The sequence below is a fragment of the Meles meles genome, chromosome 14 (genome assembly GCF_922984935.1).
Source record: "Meles meles chromosome 14, mMelMel3.1 paternal haplotype, whole genome shotgun sequence".
Classification (NCBI taxonomy): domain Eukaryota; kingdom Metazoa; phylum Chordata; class Mammalia; order Carnivora; family Mustelidae; genus Meles; species Meles meles.
Window position 1 is genome coordinate 14,208,513 of NC_060079.1, and position 12,572 is coordinate 14,221,084.

General features: G+C 36.7%; 1 protein-coding gene across 8 annotated transcripts in view; it reads left to right on the forward strand.

The window, feature by feature from the left end:
• Positions 1-12,572, forward strand: part of FRY (FRY microtubule binding protein) — a 444,482-nt gene that overhangs the window by 293,835 nt on the left and 138,075 nt on the right. For all 8 annotated transcript variants that reach the window (XM_045978039.1, XM_045978033.1, XM_045978035.1 and 5 more), the window contains 4 exons: positions 2,925-3,028; positions 3,505-3,613; positions 5,296-5,382; positions 11,743-11,914. In XM_045978039.1, the coding sequence (XP_045833995.1) occupies positions 2,925-3,028; positions 3,505-3,613; positions 5,296-5,382; positions 11,743-11,914 (472 nt within the window). The remainder of the gene's footprint in view (positions 1-2,924; positions 3,029-3,504; positions 3,614-5,295; positions 5,383-11,742; positions 11,915-12,572) is intronic.

Here is a 12,572-nt window from a genome sequence, read left to right on the forward strand (position 1 = left end):
ATATAAAATATATATACTAATAGAAATTAACAAAGGAAGAAACATCTCTACTGGAATGGAAGCTCCCCCAAATCAGAGCATGTTTGCTGCTAGATCCTGGTGCTTTGTACGTAAAAGTAGTTACTATGGACAAGAACAGTGCTAAATATCCTATATGCATTAGCTCATCTAATTCTCAGCATTCCTATGAGGAGCTTCCCTGAGGCTGGCCACACGACTAATAAACTGCCGAGCAAGGATGGATTCAAACCCAGGCAGGATGTGCCTAGACTCTGCATTTAACCACCATGTAAGCACAACATAGACATTTGCTAATTTGGAGTTATTGGAGTAAGGATAATTAGAATTCCCCAAGTTTTTTAATGACAGAATATTTTAAATGTAACTATCAGTTTAGTAGTTTATTTCAAGTTCCTTTATGTAACCAAGCATGCAAATCAAACAGGCAAATCATAATTCTTTATATATCAATGTATGCTTTAGAAAGTTGTGGTCTTTTTGTTCCTACAGCTGGAAAAGTAGTTATAAAGCTTATTTGAAAAAAAAACATGGAAAAATATCTGAGAAAACCCTTTAAAAAGAAGAAAAAACTAATGGAGGATGGAAGATAGTCCATACCAGATAATGAAACACATTTGTTTTATTTTTTTTTAAGTTCTTATTTAAATTCTAGTTACTTAACATACAGTATAATATTGGTTCCTGGTGTACAATATGGTAATAAAACACATTTTAAAGCCCCAAAACTTAATATGATATTAACTGGCCTGTGAATAGACAGATTAATAAAACAGATTCTAAGAACAGACCTGAAAGCATATAGAAATCTAGAATTTTATAATGATCACACCAAAAATTTATTCTATTTCTCCTAAATCTAAAAAAACCATTCTTAATTGCCTTTTCCATAGAATTTATTTACATAAATAGTCTAAAAATAAACTCTATCTGGGGTAATACCTAAACACTTACGAATTCTATAAAAATCAGTATCTAAATTATCTACATTAAGAATAAAAGAGCTAAACCAATTATGACAAGACAAAAAAATGAGTAAGGGCAGAAAAGTCACATAAAAGCAAAAAACCTATAAGAAAGTTAAGAGTGACACTTAAATACTGTTCAGCACACATTTATCGACCCCTTGAAGAATGCAGGGAATTCTAATAGATGTCAAGGTAAACAATTCCCCTTCCTTTCGGACATCTAAATAAGGTTGTATGCTAGAGGTTGTATGAAGGTCAGAAGACACTCAGGACAGAATAATTAGCTTTAGTGGGTTGGGGTTGAGGACTGGGGAGGAACCAAAGAGCCTGCACAAAGGAGGGACATTCAAGTAGACTGTGAAGGGGTAGGGTTCACCCAAGGGTGCCTGGATGGCTTAGCTGGTTAAGCGTCTGCCTTCGTCCCAGGTCAGGATCCCAGGGTCCTGGGATGGAGCCCCACATTGGGCTCCCTGCTCAGTAGGGAGCCTCTTTCTCCTCCCTCTGCCTTCCGCTCCCCCTGCTTGTGCATGCTCTCTCTTTCTCATCAAATAAAATCTACAAAAAAAAAAAAACAAAAACGATGCAGGAGGTGAGAGAACCCACTCCTGACATGGAAATGGAATGAACATGGCCTAGCTAGAGTTTAGGGAGCTTGTAGGAGACTAGAGGAAAGGAAGGCAGAAACTACATATTGATTGGTCAGTTATGTCTTACCAAGAAATGTTGCCTGGATCCCACAGGCATCAGAGAAACCACCCAACCCATGATTTTTAAATCAAGAGGAATATAGTTAGGGTAAGATGGACAGTGGGGAAAGGATCAATTCTTTCCTCTCTGGCTTGTTATTGCCTGGAAGCCAGCAGCTCTGCCATAGCTGGACTCCCTGCCTCTGCTCCTTTCCCCACACTGAAGGCAATATCTTCTTCTTTGGTCTCCTTGATCTTAGTGGCATCCCATCACCTCATAAGAACCCTGGTCCCCTTATTAATCATGGCAAGTGGGGTCCCACATGTGACCCCTGCCTTCCTCACAGGCCTCATCAACTACTACTCTTTCACCTGGCCTCATGCGCTGATGTATGAACTGTTCCCAGGTTCTCAGACATGACCCATCTTCTCCAGCTCTCTTAGTTTCCAAGTGTTCCCTACTCCCATCATCTTTCTACACTGTTCAAAGTTTCACACTGTGCCAAACACAGGACCTGACCCACTGTAGCCACTCAGATGTTTGGTTGAATGAACACATGAGTAAATGAATGAATTAAAGTTCATCTGAGTTTTCTTCTGTCCCTGGAAATTTTTCCTGACCTTCCTTAAGTTTTCCATAGCTTGCCCTTCTTTCCATTCTCTAGCTCCTCTCCCTACCAGTTTTTTCTACTGCCTTAAAAGTTGATTGCTTATTATCTATCTCCCAACCACCAGAGGTTGTGAACAACTTAAGGAAAGGGATTATCTTTTATCTCTATATCCCATGTTCTAACACACTGCTTAGTATACATTCATCTCCATAAATGTTGGTGAGTAATTAGATGAGGACCTGGGAAGTTTGGGGAATCAAAGCAAAAGAGCATAATCAACTATAGAAAGAGACATTGATTCTCTCTTAATGCTGGAGAATACAGGTTCCCTAGGGCTGGAGGAAGAAGACAATTTCAAGCATTCATCATGGCAAAGGAGAGAGTGACACGGTCTCCCCCTGAACTACTCTGTCCTGCCCTCATGGCCATTGAGATCCCTCCTCATAGATTATTTACCCAATGGGCACCTGAAGTCAAATACCCCACAAGTCCCAAAGGATTCAGGTGCCTCGTTGGGGCCCTGCATGTCTAGGAATTCAGAAAAACTATTCTCCATATATTACCATTTAATCTTTTCTTTCCACTTAAGCTTAATTAAATCTTAAGTCTAATGCTATCTCACCTTCTGGTTTCTGTCGTAGAATAAAGACCCCAAGATGGCTCGAGTTGCGCTGGAATCTCTGTACAGATTACTTTGGGTTTACATGATTCGAATTAAATGTGAAAGCAACACAGCCACTCAGAGGTAAGGAGCTTGTTTTGGTTAATTAACTACATCCCTGAGTTAATGGTAACCATTTCTCAGCCAATGAGAGGGTGATTTATTTTTATTGCTACCTATACTAACCAAACTAGTAACCATTCAAAGTTGACAGTTTCTAAAAGATCTAAGTGGTAAAGACATTTTCAAGCTTTTCTTAGTCATTGTTCAGCAGCCATTACAGAAATTTCAACCTCTACCGGCATCAAGAGGTGCCATGTCCACGACTGCATTCACCATGTTAGCAAAGCAAATGGCTTTTATTTTCCAGCTGCCCTTAGTTTTGCAGAAAAACTTTTCATAAAGTAATTATGCTAATGGAAAAGGGATGAAGTGGTTTGTTTTCTTTTTCCGAATTCTCTCTGATACTTAGATAAGATGAAACATCTGCCATTTTCCCTTACAGAACTGGAGCTCAGCCAATCTTGCTTGTCTTCTCTTTTTTTCTTCCTATCTTTCAGCCGTCTTATAACCATCATCACAACACTTTTCCCCAAAGGGTCCCGTGGTGTGGTGCCAAGGGATATGCCTCTGAACATCTTTGTGAAAATCATCCAGTTCATTGCCCAGGTAATGGAGAAGCTTCTGGCAGTGGGAGTGATCTAATTGCCTTCAAGTAGCCAGTCTCTTTCCTAGGAAGTACAACCAGATGAGGAGTTTAAAGTAGTGTCTTATGTGTAAAGAGTTTTCAGAATGGTTTTGTAAGTGTTTTCACACATGGCTTTTTTTTTTTTTTTTTTTTTGCTTCTAAATAAATAGTGACGTGTACGTCAAATGTTTTCAGCATTTGACAAATGAAGGAACTGAGAGACAGAGTTTGAGTGAGACATCTAAAGTCACAGAGCCTATTAGTAAAAGGGTCTCTTGACTCCTAGTCCTTGTTTTGTCCTGATTCTCAGCTCTGGATTCCGCAAGTCAGGAAGGAGCAAGGCATGTGATGTTTGGAGGAAATCAAAAGATGATTTTGTGAAATTTGAAGAGTAAATAAAAATGTTCTTTCACCCTGTGAGAAAAAAGAATGAAATAGGAATATTAGCATTTCTTAAGCGCTTACTCTTTGCCAAGAACTTTTCTAAGAACTTTGCAGGTATTAATTTCCTTAAAAAGTGGGTCCAATAATAATAATAATAATAAACATGGTTTTTAGTATTTAGTTTACTTTATAGACCCAAGATTTTTACTTTTTAAAACACTTTGTGGGTGAATTGTTATATTCCAAATTTGACTTCCTTACCATTTACAGAACAAGGAGAAAGATCATTATTTCCGTTCATCCTCTACCACAAGCCAGCTCTGTACCCTTCACAAGTCAGAGAACCTCTTTCTTCTGTTTCTTTATTTGTAGAACGTGGGCGAAATGCTTGCCCTCTGTACTTCAGAATGCCATGTGGATAAGGGGAAATTATAGGCATGAAATTACTGTTAGGTACAATTGATACTGATTTAAAGATGGAAGGTTCAGTTGTTACTTCACAGACGACTTCATATTTGATATCTCTCGGTGTGTTTGGTATAATGAGATGCCTCTGTAATATGTGTACTTAGGGAAAAGACATTCCTTGCTTTGCAGGCAAATGAATTAATGTGATTTTTCTGCATATAGTTATCACGTGGCTGAGAATGTACTTTGATTATTCTGGACTATGTCGTATAAAATGAACCTGTCCTATCATAGTGGCCGTTGTTTCCAGCTATTAGCATCTGTCTTATGCTTCCCTACTTAAGTACCATTGCATATCTTATTTGTTGATTATTCATTTCACTTGCAGAATTGTCCATTATAATATGAGCCAAAAGATTTGAAATGTTAGAGGATAGGAGAAAATGGTCATTTTTCAGTGGTATTTTAAAAAATGCATTTTAAACTGAGTTTCAAGAAGTTATCAGTGTTTGCTACACAAGGAGGAAGTATTGAGACTGTGGATAAGCCCAGACACTCCAGGTGTTTCGGGTTTTCATTTGGGGGGGATTTGTTTTTGTTTTTTGTTTTGTCATTAGCCATTCCATGCTTTAGGGGCTAATTCCACATATTATATAATGAAAGCATCCTTGCACACCCCATGAAAACAGAGGACCTTCACCCAAGCTTCCAGTGGGCACGGTCTTCCTACAGGGACTCTGTTGATGCATGAAATTGAACGGTGTCTTTCTTCTTTTAGCAGCCACCTGTTTGGTGCTTAGAATAAAAATAGACATTTCACATTGAACTTGTATTTTAACATCTTTGTTTTGTTTTCTCTTTTTCACTACAGGAACGTTTAGATTTTGCAATGAAAGAAATTATTTTTGATTTTCTTTGTGTGGGAAAACCAGCAAAAGCTTTCAGTCTCAATCCAGAGGTATGAATGGTCCTTTTATGTACTTCCAACAGAGCATGTATGGACAGAGCCATACCTTTACTTTGCAACTTTGGGGACTAGGACAAAGGACATTTCTCTAAAATGTCTTCTGTTTGTTTCTCTCCACGATATGTAACTAAATAGTATGGATAATGGCATTTCAGAAGTCAGATTTTGAATGAATAGACTTAGAATGATGGCAGTGGTTGTGCTACAATATTGGGTTCTTGTATAACAGAGTAAACTTTGCCCCAAAGAGATAATCTGCCACTCCAAGTCAGGTTCATTTAGTCAGTACTTATTTAAATAGTGATATAACTATTTTGAGGCAGATTCACAAGTTAAGTATTGGGAAGGGATGAAACAGAGAAGAGTGAATACATGAAATAATAAAATACTAAAATCTAGTGAAATTCAATCAGGTATGAATATATGTTTCTGTGACAGTGTCACACCTCAAGGACCAGACAGGTCATGGAAATAATGGGTATGACACATTTGGAGTGACCTATGCAAATGAAAAGCACATTCAAGTTTAGACTTTATTTTTATTTTTTATGTGTAAACGATGTAGTGGATTTTATTATCCTTCCTTAATCTATTTCATTTTTTTTTAAATTGTGTTATGTTAGTTACCATACAGCACATCATTAGTTTTGGATGTAGTGTTCCATGATTCCTTGTTTGGGTATAACACCCAGTGGTCCACATAATCCATGCCCTCCTTAATACCCATCACCCTGGGTTTACCCATCCCCCCCACTCCCCTCCCCTCTAAAACCCTCAGTATTTTTTCTCAGAGTCCATAGTGTCTCATGGTTCGTTTTTCCCTCTGATTCCCCCCACTTCATTTTCCCCTTCCTTCTCCTAACGTCCTCCATGCTATTCCTTATAGTCCACAAATAAGTGAAACCATATGATAATTGACTTTATCTGTTTGATTTATTTCACTAAGCATAATCTCTTCCAGTCTCTTCCACGTTGATGCAAAAGTTGGGTAGTCATCCTTTTTGATGACTGAGTAATAGTCCATTGTAGATACAGACCACATCATCTTTATCCAACACTGTGCGCCAACAGATCTGTGCCTGGCAAGCTGCTTCTTTGCAGTCTTTTCCCCATGATATTGTAGAAAGAACACTGAACCAGAGATAGCAGTATTAGATTTGTCCTTGACATAGGCTCTACCACTTTTACTAGCTGGATGACATTTATCTCTCTGAACTGTAGCTTTTTTGCCAATAGAATAAACAAAATACTTTTCTACATCACTTCATGGAATACTTATGATATTGTGACATTACAAACTCTTAAGCCAAAAACAAAACAAAACAAAAACAAACCATAGAAGTTTTGTTGTTATTATTGTTATTGTTTTAAATAATGTTCCTATCATCACTGTGATATTGTCTGGCTTGTTCATTTTGTCAGTAAGGATAGAGACTCAAAATCAGCAGCTGGTTAGCAGCAAAATGAACCAGGTCTCCTGATTTCCCTATTCTTCTTCCCACCACAGTCTGTATTCTCTTCTTGGTGTTAAGGTTGCCATGTATCTAGGGATACATGGAGGAGCCCGAAAATGGGAGTCTGGGAGTTTTTGTCTGGTGTCCGAAGATATAGCAGTCTTATGAAATGGCTACAGCCAGGGTCAGTAGACTAAGGGGAGAGGGACAAAATCCAGGGCATTTGGGCTAGAATGAGACCCAGGACCCTGTGGTAAAGAGTTTTGTCTGGCTGGGAAGTTTCTCAAAATACTTTTCACTTCTCAGGAGTCATAGCATTACTGTCTCCAACGGTCCTCAGAATTTCCAGGTTATTAGTCTAAAAATAACATATTAAAAGCTACCATCATTATCGCCATGTATAAAACTTACCCTTTGTTCTTCCCTCAAACTCTTCAGTCAGTGATTAGATACCCTCTTTGTGCAGAGCAGTTGGAAATTTGGGGGTTTTAATGTTCAAAACTACAAAAAGATGTTTGAGTATCTTCTTCCATTTCTCTTGAGCTTGTAGGGTTTATGGGAGAGTTTATCAGTAGTTGGTAATTAGAAGCTTAAAGGCATATTTATGGCCCCACTCAATAGCACACACGAAGGGGAGAATAGTCTATGAAGCAGACTCACACACTTGATCCAATATATTTTAGGGCACAGTTTCTCAAGGGATATATACAATTTGTGTCTTAAATAATATTTTGGAAATAGCTTGTGGAACAAAGCCTGGAGGTGTAAAGGATTCTCTTACTACAAAGTCTATAGTGTCCCACCATTTTACAGTTAAATAATTTCCAGTTACATGTCTCATTTTAGTTCAGACTAGATGGTTTCCTATATGCATCCTCATCATCATAAGAATTTACTCATCTGTGAGAAGTTTCTAGGTCATCCATTTCTCTCATTCTTGCCTTGACCTAAAATAACATGGACCTGGGGTCCGAGTGAGTCCCAGAGGCAAAAAGAAGAAATAAATGCAAGCATATGGAATGGAAATGAAGAAATAAAACTCTCTTTATACACCAACAACATGATTGCCTATGTAGAAAATATCAAAGAATCTACCGAAAACCTACTTAATTAACAAATCATTTTAGAAAGTTTGTAGGTTACAAGATAAGTATATGGGGACTTCCAAGCTGGCTCAGTCAAAACAATATTTGACTCTTGATCTCAGGGTTGTGATGTTGGGTGTGGATCCTACTTGAAAAAAAAAAAGATAAATATATAAAATCAATGTATTCTTATATTATGGTAATGAAAAATAGAAATTGAACAACTTACAATAGCAATGAAAACAAAATATCAATAAATCTAACAAATTATGTGTAAGGTTTATATACTGAAAACTAAAAAACTTTGAGAAAAATCATAGACAACCAAAATAAATGGAGAGAAATACTATTTGTAGACTGAAATATTTAAGATTGCAAAAGCTCGGTTGTCCCCAAATTAATCTATCTATTAAACTCTAATCCCCATAATAATCCCAGTTAAAATCCCTATATCATTTTCTGTAGAAATCAATAAAATCATTCTAAGTTATGTGGAAACTATAAGGAGCTAGAATAACCAACATAATTCAGAAAAAAAAAAAAGAAAATTGGAGGACTAGCATGTCCTGGTTTCAAAACTTACTATAACGCTATAGTAGTATCATTCTGGCAGAAGATTGAATGTAAAGACCAATGGAACAGAATAGAGAATCCAGAAAAAGATCCATGCATAGATGGTCAATTTATTTTCAACAACATTTTCAAGTTGTTTCAATGAATAAAGTGTAGTCTTTTCAGTGAATTGTGCTGGACCATTGGATATCCACTTGCAAAATAATGAAATTCAGCCCATAATTTGCACAGTGAGCAAAAATTAAGTCAAAATGAATCATAAACCTAAATGTAAAATCCAACATTGTAAATCTTCTAGAAGAAAACACAGGATAAAAATCTTTGTGACCTTTGGTTGGGTGAAAATTTCTTAGGACACAAAAATCATAAATTACAAAAGAGAAAAATGGATAAACATCATCAAAATTAAAAATGTCTGCACTTTAATAAACACTGTTATTAAAGCATAGAGCCACTGACTGGGCAAAAATACTTGTAAAACACATATTGATAAAGCATTTGTACCCACAATATGAAGAACTCTCACAATTCAACAGTGGAAAAATAACGCAGTTTTTAAAATGGGTGAAATGAAGAGCCTGTTCCCCAAAGAAGAAATACAAATGACCGAAAAACTTATGAAAAGATGTTCCACGTTGTTAACCACTGGAGAAATGCAAGTTAAAACCACAGTGAGATGTGTGAGAAGAATTTAGAGCATTTGGAATTTCATACTACTTTGGTGAGAATGAAAAAATACGCAATCATTTTAGAAAACAGTTTGGCAATTTCTTTTAAGGTTAAATATATACTTACCATAGGATCCAACTTTCTACCCCAAGGTATTTATCCTGGAGAGATTAAAACTCCAAAAGTCCAAAAGGGTGTGTATGAATATTTTTAGCAGCTTAGTGACAGCCACTAAAAATAGGAGAGGAATTAATGTTCAACAACTAGTGAGTGCATAACAAGTCAGACATCCTTAATACAGTGGAATACTATTCAGCAGTGAACAGGAACACACTACTGATTTTGCAACAGCATCTCAAAAGCTTGACATTAAATGAAAGAAGCAAGACACAAAGGCTATGTTCTGTTTGATTCCATTCTGGAAAAGGCAAAACTATCAGGCAGAAATTAGACATGATTGTCAGATGCTGGGTTGGGCGGGGGAGTCCACTGACTGTAAAGAGGCATAAGGGAACTTTCTGGGATATTGGAAATAATTTTATATCTTGACTTTGATGGCAGTTTTACCTGACCATATAGGTTTCTCAAAATTTAAAGAACCATACAACAACAACAAAAAAGTGTGTGTTACTCTGTGTGAATTGTGTCTCAATAATCTTGAGAGATTCTAGAGACACCTGGGTAGTTCAGTTGGTTAAGCCACTGCCTTTAGGTTAAGTCATGATCCTGGAGTCCCAGGATTGAATCCCGCATAGGCTCCCTGCTCAGCAGGGAGTCTGCCTCTCTCTCTAACCCTCCGCTTTTTCATGCTTTCTCTCTCTCTCTCAAATAAATTTAAAAAATAATAATAATAAATAAAAATAATAAAAAATAGAGATTCTAACCTACAGATATATAATTACCAGCAAGAGCACTAATCCTCACCATAGCCCTGTATGATCAATAGGTATTATTACCCTCCTTTTATAGAAAGGAAGCTGAAACTTGGACTTTGGAAAGTTAAATAATTTCTTAAGACCAGACAGATAATAAAAAGGGAGCGGTATAATGCAGAACTATATAAAATACAAAAAAGGAATTGCTTATGAAAGGAAGTCAAAAATATGTATCCCAAACTATCCCACCTTACCTCTGCCCTTAGTGTTATCCTGAGAGAAGGAAAGCTGAGACAACTGGCTGGGTGGTTCATAAACTGGTTATACCACTTGCAAATAATTGAGGCTTGACCATTTACGTCCATCCATGACTCTTCTACTGATATTGCATTTCCTGAGTTGAACATTCTATTTCCTCACCCAAAACACTGAGAAGAATACACAAGCATAGAACACATTTAATGAACTACTAAAATAAATGAGGAAACGAATGACTTTCATGCCCAATTAATTTTTTTTTAAAGTTAGTGCTCTTTCAATCTAGAAACTGGGAAGAGAATATTATTAAAGGCTATAAAATCAGAAAGTACACATTGCATCAGTACAAATGAGCCAGAGAAATGTTCAAGTCCTACCTGAAATATCATCTTTCCTTGAGGCTTGAGTAGTTTCAAAATGAATAGAAGTCTACATTATTTTTTGTTATAGACAGTTTGGACAAACCTGACTTGGACGTTTGGCTTTCTACCTACATTCTTCACCTGACAAATGGGAATAATTATACATTCCTAGCAAAGCTGTTTTAAAAATAGAGTTAATGAACAATTCTGGATACCTTTTAGGGACTCAGTAGATTATCTTGTTGATAGTAATAAGTTTTCTTTTCTGCTTTAGGTAGGAGCCTACTTTGGAAACTTATTACTTCCTATAATATGTATTCACATATTACTTGATGAAAATATGAGTATAAATGTGTTACACATGGCTGTTAAGGAAGTACAGATGTTTTAGTACCTTCTGACATTTTAAGACATTGTTACTGGTAGCAACTGTCTCACTGAGTCATCTTTCAGAACCAATATTATCCCTTACCTGAGCCTGAGGAAGATAACGATCTGGTTCAGAATGGCATTTCTTCTTATAAGCCCATGTGTTTTATCAGTAACAAGTTCAGCGGCATGGAATGTTTAAAATTCGTTTTCAAACTTGCAAGTCTTTTTGAATCAAGAGTCATCATCCCGCAATTCAGAGCAGACCGTGTTTTGTGATTCACAGTTGGAATTCCTGTTGTTTTCATTCAGTCTTTGTGAATTAACACATGTGGCATCTCTCTCCATCCAGGAGACATATGAGTCCCTTGTTTACCTCAGTTTACTTTAGCTGCAGCTGTTCCAGAAGATGGCTGCCTTTCCCTGTGAGGTGCACCAAAACAGCATGAGTGGGATCATCTCAAACATATATCCTCCAAGTAGGGCGAAAATCTTTCTGGTGGTTTTCTTGTGGCGCGCCAACAAACGGTGACAGAAACATAATTTTAGGTTCGTAGGTTTGACCTAAAGTCTTGTGCCTTTTAAATTACTTTCTCATACTAATGTGGATAGCAAGCCATGCTAAGTTCTCTCAAAGACGGATGGTGTAACGGCGACTGCAATAATTGGGTTTTTCTTTTTATCATGAACACATTATCTCTTACAGAGAATGAACATTGGTTTACGAGCCTTCTTAGTAATAGCGGATAGCTTGCAGCAGAAAGATGGTGAGCCTCCCATGCCAGTGACAGGAGCTGTTCTCCCTTCAGGAAACACATTGAGAGTGAAGAAAACGTATTTGAGTAAAACGCTAACTGAAGAAGAAGCCAAAATGATAGGTGGGTCTCAAAGTTGTGTTAGAGCTGGGCCTTGTGAAGTCCTTATAATGACCAAGAGGATCATTACCCTCAGTGAGATGCACTGTTAAAAAATTTAATAGAAATAACTGGTAAGACATTCCAACATTGTTTTGATTGATTCATGCTGTGCTTTGTTTTACTGCCCTTTAAACTTCCTGGAACTTCCTGGTAAACATTTTGCCATTTAAATGCTAGACTTTTATCTATGGTCTTTTCAAATTCCTAATATTGATTATCTACATTTTACAGTAAATTTCTAAGCCATCTGTATCCTTTGGTAGATAATCCTGTTTATAAAGAAACCGTATAAATATTCATTTGTTAGTTTGTCATTTTTTATAGTTCCTTTCCTTCTTTTTTTTTTTTCAGCAAAATTAGTTTAATCTGTGTTTTAAACATTCCAGATCCCACACACTCCAGGTTATATTGTGGGTTTAGCCTACATGAGATTATTTTCTTTTTAGTTTAGCTATTTTAATCCAAAGAGATGATTTCTTCCTTGTTGAATACCTGAATTTAGAAACCTACCAGAACCTTTGTTAAAAATAATTTTTATATCAAAGACCCTAGGGAAATTTGAGGAGACTTCTTCACTTTAAAATATTTATCTTTAATTAGGCAGTGCTCAAATGAGTTC